The 16,320-nt window shown below is 39.5% G+C and overlaps 1 protein-coding gene across 2 annotated transcripts in view; it reads left to right on the forward strand.

Moving 5' to 3' along the window:
• SHANK2 (SH3 and multiple ankyrin repeat domains 2) overlaps window positions 1–16,320 on the forward strand; it is a 309,027-nt gene that overhangs the window by 137,027 nt on the left and 155,680 nt on the right. For both annotated transcript variants that reach the window (XM_068399004.1, XM_068399005.1), the window contains one exon: window positions 13,692–13,767. In XM_068399004.1, coding sequence (XP_068255105.1) covers window positions 13,692–13,767 — 76 coding nt within the window. The remainder of the gene's footprint in view (window positions 1–13,691; window positions 13,768–16,320) is intronic.

Here is a 16,320-nt window from a genome sequence, read left to right on the forward strand (position 1 = left end):
GGGGCTACGGCTAGCATGTTCCTGGCATACATACGTGTCACATACATAGATGCTAGATCTCAAATCTGTGCTCCAGACTTTGGAACAGCACTTTCTATTCAGTAACCTCACTCTTTTATAGAATTACAATCATTTGGGAGATGTTTTCTGTAAAACCTGATATAGACAATCAGAACTTGACAAAATTGTCGTTAGAATCCTAAAACTGGATCTTTTCAAGGCTGCCCAGTGTTTCCTCTTATCAGTTGTACTACAATAGTTCATTCTTCAAAAGTGAGAGAGGGGGAAAAATAACTCGCTTTATGGCAAAACATTTGTTCAAGTGCAACAGCTCAGTCCCTGCTCCAGATCATTCAATATTTTCCTGTATGACAAGAGGTAGGAACAGGTTAAGTGCAAACCAAGAGGAGGACGAGAAAGCTAGGTGACATATATCCCAAACTGCTCGTGTGCCTGCTAAGTGAACCAGATGAGAAGTGTACAGTATATGAGAGAGGTGAAACTTCAGCAGGGGGTCTCTGGAGATCAGTATGTGCCACGTAGTAGAGCTGTAAGCACTTGTGCACAAATAGAGAAGAATGGGTGCCCCTACTGCTCTATCCTATATATACATGCTACATACACAAAGCTAGTATGGGTGCTGAACTGCAATTATCTTTGTGAGTAGAGACCCACCTATGCCTGACAGGTACGCTGTGGTTACAAATACACGTTTAGTAACACAATAGTCAGATATTATATTTACCTCAATTTTTTTAAGGCCCTTTAATGCAGATCAAAGTATTCATTTTTTTTCTATTGCTCATCAAAATGACTAAAGTGAAGTATCTTTGACCAGTAATGGAAAGACAAGTTTTTATATACAAAGGATTTTCATGGCAAAGCAAATGAGTGTTAGTAACTAAATTTGTGTTTTGCAACTGATATGACTTCATTGTGTGCTTGTTACGTGAGAGGTATTTTTAATGCTTTTTCTTTTTTTCCCCCCCCTCTTATCGGCAGTAAAAGAATGGGTTTTAAAAGAATAGAGAAGCAGTTTTGGGTTTAGAATGCTACAATAATATATAGAAGTGATAGCCGTGCCACATTTCTAATAGCTGAGTTGAATCATATTCCTTTCCTCTAATGGCATGCGTAATTGCTCTAGGTTTTCAGGCATCCTTCACCCGCACTTATTTAGATTAGTGACTGATGCATTTCCATGGAAACCTGCAGCAGGGAAAAAAAAATCTCTCGGTACAGTGTGGAACTGAAACGATGTGGGCTTTGAGTCTCAGCCTATAACGTGTGTAAAATAAGACTTCTTGTTTGTGGTCCTCCTGAGTTGGGATTTTGGTTGTTGCTGGTTCTCTAAAAAGTAAGAATTGTTTTCAGCAGCGTTTTGTATAAAAATTTAGAACACTTGTCGTATCCTACATTTCTTGAGAAGCTTCAAGTTTTTTTTATGTAGTTAAAATAGTACATTTTGAAATTAAATGTCTGGGGTGTTTTTTTTCATGAGCATGCAGAAGCACACAAAACTCAAATAAGCTGATTAGAAACTACAGCTGAAAAGTTAAGATCCAAGAAAACAGTTCATTTTGGAGATATTTTGTATAGCTTTAATGAAGAATGACTTTTTTGAAGTGGTGATGGGGGAATGAAAAGGTTTTATGGAAAGAGAGTGTGACCTCAGTCAGTAAAATGCTTGGAAAATATGGGTACTTCTAAAAACTTTTTACATTATTATATTGCTTTTCTCAATATCTGGTACATTCTTACTATACACTGCCTAACGTATAATATCTCTTTAATGATCTTATTTTTAATGCTTTCTTAGGAAAACTTTATTCTTGGCATTCCCAGCAATTTTATTCTAATTTCCAGGAGTGTTTAAGGTTGCAACAGATCATAGATTTTCAAACATGTTCTTTTAAAGTAATTGCTCTTATCTGTCTTTGTGATGCTGAAAGGACAAGCACATTTTATACTTTTTAAAAAAGTAGAACTATTTTCAAATTTTGCTGCTTTCAAACTGCAGTCATCCTAACTATTTTGAATACCAGCGTAGGTTTTCTAGCCATAGGCTTTCAAACCAATGGTCAAATTACAATTTCAGATGTGGTAGTTGTTTGCTGTTTGAAAGTTAATTAGCCTGTGGCCTGACTCTGAAATTTCTGTTCCTTAACAGCCATCAATATGAAGTGTCTCTAACCATATCTATATATTATTTTTTATATTTTATATATTATATAAGGTATACTATATTATTTGTATTATTAAAATATCTACATATAGCTGTATCTATGTATTCTGGTAAAGCATCACAAGTTCAGTAGATAAAGTTTTGTATGGCAGTTTTTTTCAAAGTGATGTGGTGTTCCTAAGTCATTTTGCTGTTGCGATCGCTTTGTGTTGCAGACACGCTCAGTAGTGTGGCAGGGAGGGAGTTCTGGTTGAGTTGGGAACCGTAATCAGCTGCATCTCCTTGCTCCACCCATATCTTCCCCTCCCTGGTCCTGTGTAAACTCCAGTACAACATTGCTTAGCAACATTCTGCTCTGCTAATCTGAGCTATTTGTTCGCTCTGACTGAAATAATAATATTAAATTATAAGTGATTCGGAGGCCCTTATAGTAGAAGTTGCAGAGTATTCCTCTGTATGTCTGTTGAGTTTTGGTAACGGTATTATTTTATTCACAGTGAAATTCAGACTGTAAAGCCCATGTGCACAATCAAAGCAGAGGAAGAAAAAGATATTGAGTGAAGACTTAAACTTCTGCCTTTTGCTTGATTTGTATTTAGTGTTATCTTGTTGGTATTTCGTGCTATCTTGTTGTTAGAAATCTTCATTTTATTATCTTTTAAATAGATGTCACACTATACTTACATGATGTTAGGATGGCTAACGTTGGCAAGATTTGGGAAGAGCGTTAAGAAAAACTGCTATCTATGTATGCAGGACAGAGCGAGACAGTTGTTTTTTGAGACATTTTTACTAATGTCTGAAATATTCCAAGAGAACTGAGCACTCCAGCTCACTGATTTCAGTGGCCCTTGGTAAAGGAAAGGGGAATCAGTATGTCCTGCACAGGGTAAATGACTTCTCCCTGTGGCTGATCCAGCAGAAAGTATTAAAAATGCTCTCCCGGCATCCCCGTTGACCTCCCAGGGCAGTTGGAGGCCTGTTCGACGGCAGAAGGAGGAGAACTACATGTAGTTTGACTTGACAGCTAACTGCAAACCTGGCAAAAAGATGTTTGAAACCACTGTGCATGTCAGGAGGGAGTGTTATGGTGAAAAAGATGGGGAGGTTCCTTGAACTTCTCACGTATCTCCTGTGCACCGCAGATGTCGGCTTCTTATGTATTCAAAATTTAATCTATTATTGAAGTGAGAGAATTTGACAGATCATTGATCCTGAATATAGCTGGCAAAGACTTAGACTTGAATGAGGCTTCCGTAAGGGAGGAAATTGAGGGGAAACATTTGTATCACCATCGATGATAAAAGCCCTTAATAACTCTTGTTGAAACTTGCTGTACATGAAAATGAATGATTTTTGAAATTGAATAGAAGAATGGCTTCTCAGGGCCTGTTTCTCCTAACCCAGCCCAAAATAGTTCTCCATCCGTTCTTTCCACCTTAGGGTACAGAATGACCTTCTTCAAAGCAGTTGGTTGTCTTTGTGTGATTGTAAATATGTCTCAGGTAGGAATAATCTGTGTTATGCAGACTAGACCACAGCTCCTGCCACACAAGCAAATGTGGAGTTCTTTCACAAACTTCTAATGGAATTTCCCTAAATTTAAGGCAAAGTCAGTGAAAATTGTTACCTGTTACTCTGTGATAATATTGAAATGAATATTTCTATTAAATTGCAAGTCAGGTTCTTGTGGCAGATTTATAACCACGTGTCACGGTTTAAAGCTGGGCTGGCGATTAAACCTGCGGCAGATGCCCTCTGTTATCCCCCCCCCCCCTCCCCAGAGGGAAAGGGAAAGGGAAAAGGGAGAGAGACTTCTGGGTTGGAAAATTAAAACAGTTTTAATAAACTATAATAATGAAAAAAAAGTATAATAATAATAATAGAAATAATCAAATATATACAAATATATATACAAAACCAAGATTGAGCTCCCCTGAAGTCAGCCACGTCACCACTGGCACTGCAGGGCAGGCTCCGGGAAGGCCCAGCCTGGGCCTAGCGATGGTCGAGAGCTGGATTCAGGAACGCACGGATCGGGATCGGGGGCAGCAGGAAAACAGACAGAGTCCTCCTTGGACACCGGCCATAGCAGAAAGAGAGCGAGACCCTCGTGATCCCCCCACTTTATACCGAGAATGACGTGTATGGGATGGAATACCCTCGTTGGTCAATTTTGGGTCACCTGCCCTGTCTGCTTCCCACTGCAGCTGCGACCCCCCTTCGGCTCTTCACTCGTAAGCAGTGAGGAATTCATCAGTGACCTTGGTTTCTCTCAAGAATAAGTACAGCAAGAGCCTTTCTGCACAACATCCCTACCGGTGCCTCAGTGATAACTACAAACTTCGAGCGTTATCAGTCCTGGAAGCAGACACTGTCTGCAAAAACATGCAGTTAGTTAGAGGAGACTTAGCTGAAAGTAAAAATCACTGAAAGGAAAATCGGCCTGGTTTAGGCCAAACCAGGACACCACGTGAAAATGATTGATTAAAATGGTTTCTGTTGTGCCATTTCTCATCAGAAAATAAATACCAAAGCTGGCACTCTAATAACTAGAACTGACTGAAGTTAGAAGGCTGTTCTAATGTTTTGGTTTGGTTCTGTGACATCTGAGGATACCTGCAATAGGGAAAGTGGCACCTATTGTCACTTCTTGAATGCTTGCAGGAGGCTTTCCATGGAGATGCATCTGGCACCTTCGTGATGGTTGTCTGTACTGATCCAGTTTCACGTGTCTTTGTGTCAGTTTACAGCTGCAGAACTTCATCTCTTTAGCAGGAGTAAACAAATTCTGCTAGCAGTTTAGAGAGTAGTGGTGACTCTAAGAAAAATAGTATTTAATTAATGAATGAGACAGTTGTCAAGTTATAAATATTACTTGGATTTTCTTTGTTTTTTTTTTCTTTTTAAGTATTTTTTCCTTGGGTTTTTAGGTTGGGTGTGGAGTGAAAGTAGGCTTCTTCCCTGTGGGTGGTTGATTTTTGTTTGCCTTTTTTTTTTTTTTAGGGCCATAAGTAGAAATACAGATAAACTGACCATTGTGTTAGCATACCAATAACAAATCCTGTGAAGTCTCAACTATGCTCCCACCTGTAAGCATGTTGTCATGTCAGTTTTAATGCCCATATAACTTTGCTTCTTCATAAGACACAAATACAAGCAGGTGAAGTTGTTTCCAGTCAGATTTGAACTTTAGCAACAGAATTGTGTACATAACTGGTGAACTTGTTAAAAGAATACTGATCTCCTATTCAGCTCTGTAAGCCTTTTTTAGTGTTAGACAGTAAGAAGCAAATGTTTCAACAACTGCTTGCTCTTTTTTTTCAGGTACAAGTGAGCTTTTTGATAAACTAAAGGGAAAACTAATGACATGGGAAACCACTGTTCTTCTATAACTGCTTCTCCAGTAGCTCTAACTTGTGTTTTTTGGTTATTAAGGTTTCTCTTGCAAACAAACTTGCTGATTCGCTGCATTGATCAGCCATTTCAGTATCCTTTGTGAGTAAGCTAATTCACTGTATTCCAGCTAATCTTTCTCTAAGGATGCAGGAGGGAATCAGCATCAGTCTTGCTTTCTTTTTTAAAAATGGGAGTTAGTAGGGGAAAAAAAAGGAAAGGCAGGATAACATCCAAGGGTTTGCTATTCTAGTCAAGGAGTTGTCCTTGAGACATTTTTATGCCTATTCTCAAATCTGAAAAACTTCAAAAACCACATACGGTTTGCTATTTCTCAGCTTCAACTGAAAGAAAAATTGGCTGAGAGCACCACATCAACCGAACACTGGGATTTTAAAAAATCATCTACAGGCTTAAAAAGAAGAAAAGTGAATTATGAATTAAAGGTTTTCATTAGTTTACAATTTATAATGCTTTCATCGTATATTTCTTTTTTCTTGATCCTCATAGTTTATCCCTTCTAATGAAGTGATAATGTTATTACTTCAGATTCACAGAGATATGAAAAAGATAATTGTCGTTTCTTCCGAATTCTTGGGTGGTACATACCTGCAGATTTCAGTTTTATCAGTTTTAATACCCCTTTAACAGAAGCAGGCTGTACTTGCATGTATTGCCTATAAATCATACGAATTCCTTATTCATTCCAGCTTCAAAATTATACATACTAATGTTCAGGAGGGAGGGAAATCCTGGTCCAGATTTTCAAGACAGCACATATGAGGAACTAATGCTCTGATCCCTTCAATGCAACAACTTCTGTTCTTAAGAAACAAGGATCCTATGATCAAATAGTTAGAGACAAATTCCATTTATATTTCTTGATCACATTTTAACATTTTTTGGACAGATGTTTGTAATACAAGATCCTACTCTGCTTGATTTGGAGGAGAATCCCTGAACTTAATCTTTTCTATGGCTCGAAAGACTGCTCAAAGAAAGAAATATGAAATATTATGTTAAACAATTGTATCATAGGCCTGAAAAACCTTCTCACTTATCAAAATTTTAGTGTACCGTATTTCATGGAAAATGCCAGTTTTGATGAATCTCCATTTTCTAAGGAGGAAAGGCAATAAGGAAAAGAGAGGTTTTACTGAAAAGCTTATTGAGACTTCACAGTACGTACTATGAAGAAGATCCTTTTTCCTTTTAACTTGTTTGTTTTCTGGAGCAAAGTTCATAGTGTGTCTGTTATCAAGAAAATCACTTGTTACTTGAAAGCAAAATGCATACTGAACTGGTAATGGGTTAAATCACTAACAACATGAAAGTTTTGCTTAGAGCACATAGAAAGGAAGGGATAGGTTGATTCTTCAGTGACAAAATGCTTCTGGCTTGCTAAATGTGACGTTTATTTCCTTACTACATTGTTTCACACATACTGTATATTACATTATCATCTAAATCAAAGCTTTACAAAGCTTTAGTTATGCTGTGGTTTGATAGTAACACTGTGGGGTCAATTGTAGTCTATGGCTTTTGTGTGAAGCAAGCGGGTCCTTCAGTTACGTCTGTCTTTCATTAACCTGGTCACATAAAATGGCACTTTTTTTGACATGTACATAATGTAGTTTTGGTTACCCCACAGCAGCATGGACCTGTGATGCAATGATGTGCTTAGTTTATTTAATAGATAGGAAAAACAGGTGCCAAACAAGTTTTAGGTTAAGAACAGCCACTTTAAGTTAGTTTTTTCGGAGACATGGTTTTGCTAACAAACCTGCTACGTCGTTTTGCTTGTTGCTTCCTCTATAATAGAGATATTTTATAACAAGGGCAAGTGTAGAGTCCTGCATCTGGGCAAGAACAACCCCATGTACCAGTACAAGTTGGGGACAGACCTGTTGGAGAGCAGCGTAGGGGAAAGGGACCTGGGGGTCCTAATGGACAACAGGATGACCATGAGCCAGCAGTGTGCCCTTGTGACCAAGAAGGCCAATGGCATCCTGGGGTGTATTAGAAGGGGTGTGGTCAGCAGGTCAAGAGAGGTTCTCCTCCCCCTCTACTCTGCCCTGGTGAGGCCGCATCTGGAATATTGTGTCCAGTTCTGGGCCCCTCAGTTCAAGAAGGACAGGGAACTGCTAGAGAGAGTCCAGCGCAGAGCCACGAAGATGATTAAGGGAGTGGAACATCTCCCTTATGAGGAGAGGCTGAGGGAGCTGGGTCTCTTTAGCTTGAAAAAGAGGAGACTGAGGGGTGACCTCATTAATGTTTATAAATATGTAAAGGGCAAGTGTCATGAGGATGGAGCCAGGCTCTTCTCAGTGACATCCGTTGACAGGACAAGGGGCAATGGGTGCAAGCTGGAACACAGGAGGTTCCACATATATATGAGGAAAAAACTTCTTTACAGTGAGGGTGACCGAACACTGGCACAGGCTGCCCAGAGAGGTTGTGGAGTCTCCTTCTCTGGAGACATTCAAAACCCTCCTGGACGCGTTCCTGTGTGATATGGTCTAGGCAATCCTGCTCCAGCAGGGGGATTGGACTAGATGATCTTTCGAGGTCCCTTCCAATCCCTAACATTCTGTGATTCTGTGATTTTGGCATCATTTAGTATGGCAAATATTTTGAATGTGCACGCACTTGGGACAGAAAAATAAATGCTGTTCTTAGTGATGTTTTCAATCCCATATACTTTTTCTCCACTTTTTGGGGTTTTTTTTTGTTGTTGTTTTTTTTTTTGTAGGGTCGAATTTTTTTCTGATACTATTGGATCAATTTTAGGAAAGGCTCATAAGATAGGTGCACTGTCTTGTTGCAAAATAAGTATTAGATAATGGCTAGCACAAGTGCACTTGAATTGTGAACTTGTATTAACTTTTTATGTATTATCTGTGTACCTGGTAGTAACAAAGAATTTTAGACTGCTTTCCTCAGCTTTGAATAACTTCTGATCTAACCCTCAACATGAATAGTTGGAAAATCATGTTTTCCACAGGAAGAAGGTGCACAGTGAAAGCCTTAGCCTCCGACACTGTTGGGTGTCGCTTTCCATCAGACACATGCAGAGTGCTGTACCTGAGCCTCTTTTAGCAGTGGACATCTGTAAATATCTATTGCATTAGTGAAACATCTCTCAGAGATGTCAGTGGGGAACAGGGAAGAAAGAAAAGCTTCATGTTTTGGGATGGTGCTAATTTGTTGAATTTGCTGTGACCAGCTGAAGAGCAAAGGGAAGGACTCTGCTTCTGACTTTTTGATATTTCTTTTATTTTTTTTTTAATGTTTGGGTTGAAAAAACATTTCCTAGTGTGCAGAGTTACTTCTTCGTGCTGGAAATTGGCTTAGAACAGAATGAAACCATTCCTTAAATTCTGCTAGCATAGTGAGTGCGATGACTAGGTTGGAGCAGCAGTATAACCTGCCTTTACCTTTAACGATCAGTGATATTTGGAGAGTATCTGCTGCTCTGTGTTGTCTCTCCAATATCACACATAAATTAGACTGTAACACTTTTATTTCCTTTGTTCATCCTATGGATGTGTCGATCACTCCAAACCCTTCCCAGAGTGCTGGCAAGCAGTCTGACAACATACCCGCTGGCAGAGCAAACCCTCGCAGTTTCCTAGGAAACACGGCCCCCGAAATGCCCTGCGAAGAGCAGCAGGAAGAATAAAAGGAATGAAGACAGTTGCTTTGGGATTTTTCCCCCCTAGTTCTTTACTCTTCCAAACAATATCAAATGTGTAAGCAATCTACTACAAATAATAGTGTCAGTGTGGTAATCGGGTTGTCTGTTGTAACATGCCTACAATAGTTACGTGCTAATCACTGAAGAAACAGAGCAAGAATGGAGTTATCTGTCTGTGGATTAGAGTCCAAATTTTATTTCTTGCTTTTCATGTCAGTGATTTTCCAGCTTTTGATACTGTCTGCAGGCGCTGTTGGAGTCCTGTGGTCAGTTATGAGGCTAACACAACGCAGCTACAGGGAAGTTCATATACATATGAGCCATCACTCCTCCTAAGGTGGAAGAAGAAAAGGAGAAAATGTTTTTCCCCTGCATCTTCTCGGTGTTCATCTTTCTTGTAGGGTTCTTCAAACCCTATAAATTACATTCAGGAATGGCAGGGTTTGAGTCTGTTGCTTCCTGAAATGTCTGAAAGAATAAGTGATTCTAATAAAGAAAAAGCTAGGGCTTTGTTATTTATATTACCACTATTGCACAGTGCAAATAGCTTATTTCTACTGCAACTCCATTGGCTTCAGTGGAGAACGGACCAGGAAAAAACTTGCCAAATTATTTATAGAATCACAGAATGGTTTGGGTTGGAAGGGACCGTAAAGATCATTTAGTTCCAGCCCCCCTGCCACAGGCAGGGACACCTTTCCTCTAGACCAGGTTGCTCAAAGCTTCATCCAGTCTGGCCTTAAACACTGCCAGGGAGGGGGCAGCCACAACTTCTCTGGACAACCTGTTCCAGTGCCTCACTACCCTCACAGTAAAGAATTTCTTCCTAATATCTAACCTAAATTTTGTTCCTTGCAGACTCTTCTATGGCTCTCATCATACTAGGACTCACGTTGCTCCTAGATGGCATATTAATTGATGTGAATAAAACCTCTTAGGTGGTTTTGGGTTGTTTTTTTTTTATGTTTTCTTTTTTTAGGAGAAAGTGGGGAGCTTTATGGTGATGTTGTAGAGAGAAAGTCTTCTAACCAAGTATAGATATTAGGAAAAATTACAATGGAGTAACTCTAGTAAAATATGGGCTTCTCAAGAAATCTAGAAATCTCAAATGTATACCAATGGTCCTTTTTTCTGTCAATGTAGAGGAAACTATACCATTTTTGCAAACACTGGTGTTTTGTTCTGCCCCCTGGAGTAGCCTTTGAACTGATCCAATTTGATGCAATGACTTTTCATCTGCAGTGACAGATGTTCTCAGTAATAATGCAGTAATATATATACTGCTAAATAGTGTTTTTCTAGACATTCTCATCCGTATCGTCTTGGTAGTCTTTCTAATCTGTCTGCAACCAAGTTTAAAAAGAAATCCTCAAAGGATTCCACAAGTAAAGACTCCATGAATGATTAGTCTTAGGTGGTCCTAACTTGCTTCAAAGCACTCTGATTAGAAGTGCTGGTCTTCAGAAAACCTGGGGACATAAAAATGAGTAAAAATCCACTGAAACCTGGAACTAACCCCTTGGTGCTATTGTACCTATAACAGTGCTATTATGCTATATATGGCTTGAATTCAGAAAAGCATTTGTTAAAACAATTGCCTGTAGGTTCTTTGTATACTTTAGTCAAATTGGAGAACAGAACCTTTAAGTGGGGCTTTTTTCTTTTTTTTTTTTTCAGTATCCAGTCAATCCGATGGCAGATTCCCCATCCTTCCCCCCACTTTTGGATGTTTGTACTTATGCTGTGTAATAGGACAGACTGGAATCTGAGAGGTTAGGGGAAGAGGGTAATTAAAGAATTTATACAGCAACCTGGGAAACGTACCACTTAGCCTTGAGTTTAGGGATTTGTAAGGCTAATAGTTTCCCAAATAATCCCTGTGAATACAATTGCACACAAAGAAGTGGGGGAAAGTAGAGGGGTGGGAGAGACAGGGAGCAGATAGAAGCTGCAGCTGAAGAATGCTGGCTTTGCAATACTGAGGAGCTGAACAAAGCTATCTGTCTTACTGTGCCTTTCCGTTCCTCCCGCCCACTCTGTATTCGTTAATAGCACTGAACTATCATGCTATAGAAAACAGTTTCTGCAGAAGGAACATCTGGCTCCTTAAGGCTCAAGCAGTGGCTTTAAGATTTCCAAAATATTCTTCATCATTCTTTGTCCTTTTAATTATTTATAACTGACTTCTGAAAACAAGCCAGTGGTAAACTGTAAGTGGAATCCAGGTTTATGTTTTTCTGTGTTTCTTCTGATTATGTATCTTGATATTAATCTGATTTTTAGGATGGTGTGAAAAAGAATGCTGCTTGATGGGGAATAGGCTGCAATTCATGCAGGTCACTTTATGCCACATCACAGCAGGGTATTGGATTTTGAAGCTAAACTTGTAAACTTAGCAACAAAGGCATGACCCATGAAATTCACTGTACCCCTTACAGCACATTAAGAGGTACAGTCATACAGTGAGCTGCTTCAGAGCCAAATCTCTTTGAGCAGCTGTCATGTAGCCTTGGGTACCATTGCTGCTCGATACACTTACAGCTCTTATTCTGTGAAAGGCAACGTGTTGTCCTCCAGCCCTACAGCTAATGTGCTGGCTGGCTGAGCTTTGGTTGTGTCTAGGTAGGTGCTAGGTGAGTCCTGGAACAAGCTATGTCCTTTTTGGGTGTTCCAGAAAGGCAGGGGGGTAAGGGCAGTAGGAGCTAGAGCCTGGGGTAAAGGTAAAGCCTCTTTGGCAGAAAATATACGTTGTAGGTGAACAACAAAGGGACAAAATAAGCCTATACAAAACCACCCAGTAGGATTCGCTTTATAATAGAGATTTTCTCCCTCTTTGGCCATCCTGTAGGAAGGAGGCTGGCTGGTCTCCACAAAAGTTTATATAATTTTATATATTTCTGATTTTTCCTTAGTACTGCTTTTCTTGTATCTTGCAAATTGGTGCACCACTATGAAGAAATAACTTGCTTACTCTTTTAGCCAGCTGCAACCTGCACATATATTTGCAGCCATAATTCCTCTGTATTACGTATGTATTTGTATTTATGTGTCCAGCTGGGGGCACGATCCAGTTACGTGTCAGCTGTACCAGTTAAAGCAAGGAAAGATGCATTTTGTCAACCCTTCCTCCCCAAAGTCTGCCTCCCAGTACTTGCTCCTGCAGTGTGCTCCTTGGCCATGTTTAAAGCCTGTCATCCTGCACTGATGTATTTTTTCTCTCTGCAGACTAGCACTTGGTCATCTGACAGCACTACCTCTCACAGTAATTTTTAACATCCTTGAAAGCTGTGATATGGAGATGGTGTACCTTGAGGGCTCTGTCTGGCTTGGAGAACTAATAAAATCTGGATGGAGTCAGGCTGTCCTTAAATGAAAAATTCCTCAGCCATGCAGATGAGAATTTCATGGTCACAAGCTAAACCAGAAACTTTTCAATTTGAGTTTTGATGTCTGTTAGCCTAACTTAAAGTGATTGCATTTGAGGACAAAGCTGTATCTAGGCAAGACCTTTTCCTGTCTCAAAAACTACAGTTTCTGCATAAGTATCTTCCCTTGAAAGAAGAAGCCATAGAAAAAGGGGCTGCACTAAAGGTGCTAATCTGAGGAAAAATGAATAAACTAAAATATTATTGTGGTAAAGGCTGAGTAAGACTCAGAAAATTGATGCATTTAAACAACAATTATTATAATACATAAAGCTACCAAAGAAGGTTCCTTACTCTCTTTTTTTGTTAAAGTTTTACTTTATTTGAAGGCCTCTTTGGAAGTAAGCTTGTGTGTGTTTCCTGTCATTCTGAAGAATGTGACAATGAATTACCTACCTTCTTTGCAATTGTTTTGTCCTTTCTTTCTTGTATTTTGCCTCTTAGTCCAAGCTATAAAAGAACCAAAGATTGGACTTGAAAGGTTTTGCCCCTGAGAATGCGGGTGGAACTTTAAAACTTGTTAATGATATGATGCATGATGTAGGAGGAGTTCTCCATATTCACTTGTTTTGTATGGTACGATAAAAAAAAGTCTCAACTGCAAAGTCAAATTTTTTTCAAAATGCCTTGAAACCATGTTAATTCACTGTAAGAGAACATAAGGAAACACTTTTTTTATTGTGAGGGTGACTGAGCACTGAAATAGGTCGCCCAGGGAGATTCTGGAGTCTCCCTCCTTAGGGATGTTCAAAAGCCATCTGGACGTGGTCCTGGGCAACTGGCTGTAGGTGGCCCTGCTTGAATAGGGGGGTTCGACATGATGACCTCCAGAGATCCCTTCTGACCTCAACCATTTTGATTCTATGAAGTACTTTAAGTTTTCTTCTATTGATGTATAGCAGAAAATCTGCTTTGAAATTGCAAATTACAACAGCATTTAATCAAGAAATACAGGAGTATTATTAAAAGTTCTCTTTTCTTTGTGCAGAAACACGAACAGATAGAACAAAGAAACTGTTTAGACACTACACAGTCGGATCCTATGACAGCTTTGATGCTTCAAGGTAAGATTTTTTCTTTTTGGTTGCAATCTGTTTACAAAATCTTTCTGGCTTTTATTTAATCGTTACTCCTGGCTTAGACTTTTGAGGGGAAGAGGGAAGCAGATTACTCAACAGAGCTTCTCTAGATACCATTCTACATCTAAACCGGTTTTTATCACAGCTTACTTTTTTTCATATGGGATGGGTCTACATAAATAGTGAGTAATGAATGAGTATCACTATTTTGTTTTCATAAGTGGTGAAAGAGATCAGCATTTCACCGAAGCAGTATGTTCCAGCTGCTTCTACAGTCAAGAACCACTTAAGTTGTTGGATACTTCACAAGATCAGGCCTTCTATATCTGTTCACAGAATCATACTTGTTGACAAGAAAACCAAAATAAAATTCTGTGATTTGTTGTTCTGAACATATCTTTAGATCCTAAATAGAGATGAGGCTGTTAGAAATGAGGAATTTAGAGATGAGATTATTTATTTGCAGTTTCTGCTGAGTATTCATGATTTTTAAGCAGGTTCTTCTCCCACATGGGTATAGATTGGACATACAGCCAACTTCTGGTAGAAAGGATGATTTTTAAAGTGCAGAACCTCAGTTAGCTGTTGGTGTCTTCTTGAGAAAATTGTGGTGGCGTACTGGAATCTTTATGCTTTTCTCCTGACTGTCTAATTACAGCTTGGGGTTTTTTTAGTTTCCAAGAAAAATACCTTTTTTGTAGAATTCTGAAATGTGTAAAGCAATGATGACAGAGTTTCATGTAGCACACAATTTTATAAAAAGGAAAGCAAATGTGGTAACTGTTGTTTCTATTATGTGATCTTAACCCTTGTTCTGAGGGTCACGCATAGCTTCTGTACCAGTTAAACAACTTGGGGAGGGAGGATGGAGTTCAAGTCAGCTGAAGTAGTTTGGGTACCTGAGATGTCCTCCTGTGTTCCTGACAGTTGGTGTGTGGAGCTCTGAAAGGTGGGGGCCCTGCTGGTTGTCTGCTGCGTACAGCCTATAAATATTTGAAAAATATGTGAATCTGCAGTCCCTTGAGTTGTGTTTTGAAAGAGTGTTTCAATGTTGGATGAAGAGGGAAGGTTTGGTGACACGGTGGGAGGAAGCACAGGCTTGTGGGTTGGCTACAATCCTGTCTTGGAGGCTCTGATCTTCCTGTTGCTGTATGCAGTGTGCTGTAGGGCATCAACTCTTGCTGCTGTGTCTTAGGAACAGAGAAACCCCATTTCGATATCTTGCATATTCCCCTGCCCTGATCAGCCAAGTTACCAGAGCTTTGCACTGTTGGACAAGAGTGTGATTGACTGGGTAGTCAAATAATGATAAAGTTGTCAAGAGAAGCTGTCAGTCTGTACTGTGAAACGCAGACCTGTTCTGCAGAGCAAGCTAACTGGTTACTAGTTACATTTCCAGTGAGCAGAACTGGCTTTTCGCAACGTTCTTTGAGTGATCGTTATTCTATAAAATACATAGCCTTGTCTCTGTATTTCAGTGTTAATGAATAGGGTTGTTGCTGTAAAATGAGAAGCTGTGGCCACAGCGTGTTGCCTCAGAGGTACCAAATAGTCCCACTTAAAAACCTATTGCTACTTTCTAACACAAGGTTTTTTCATTTGAAAATGTCACTTCTATCAAAATCTTTTTTTTTTTTGGAGGTGGGGAGCTATTGATTCTAAAGCATTTGGATTTTTTGTTGTCCTTTTCCCCAGGAAATTCAGGTCCATTCTTGGGAGAGAGCAATGCCACCTGCCTTCCTGAAATAGGCAGCACTGTTGTTTAGAGAGGTTATTTCAAAAGCAGGAGGCCAAAAGCCATATTCAGACCAAGGGCTTGAACCTCATCTCAGTGGTGCTCAGGTGTGTCTTTTAACCAGTGAGCTGTTGGGAATGAATGGTTGTACTCTCTGCTTTTGGAAAGCCACAGAAAGTGTGTGAGATGTTTTGGGGGGAAGGAGTGGAGGTTGGTGGTTTATTTTTAGAGTGGTTTTTTTTCTCCTCTTAAGGTATTGGGCTTGTGCAGTGCAACAGCAAAGCTCTCAAAAAATTTGCATTACCTGATTCAAGACTACAGCTGAGGAGGAGAGTTTATCAGAGAAAATGATAGTTTTTGTACAGCCTCATTATTGAGCAATCGGGTACGAAGTATGCCTGCAATTGTTCCTGATTCTGGCATTGATATCTATTAGTTGTCTGAGTGGTAAGAGGGAAAGCAACAGAGTTCTGGCAGCTTCTGAGTAAAGCAAAGTTTTGAAGAAAACTCAAGGATAATTTCCACAGAGAATCTGCAACCCAGTGGACCCTTTTTGAAGAGTAATAATGGCAGTCCAGCAGTACAAGTGGAAATTGCAAAGGAAGGGTAGGAGAAGGTAGAATTAATGGGAAATTCCAAGAAATACAGTGGAAAGGTAGACTTGCTTAACACACTTTTAAGTAGAGAAAAGTATGGTAGTTTCAGAATTTTTGTAAAATAATACTAGGAAAACTGAAAAAATGTTTTTGGTGTCCAAGTTTCCAAACCTAGTTTGCTGCTGGAAAAGAAAAAACTTGTTTCTC

Source organism: Nyctibius grandis, chromosome 4 (assembly GCF_013368605.1).
Source record: "Nyctibius grandis isolate bNycGra1 chromosome 4, bNycGra1.pri, whole genome shotgun sequence".
NCBI lineage: Eukaryota > Metazoa > Chordata > Aves > Nyctibiiformes > Nyctibiidae > Nyctibius > Nyctibius grandis.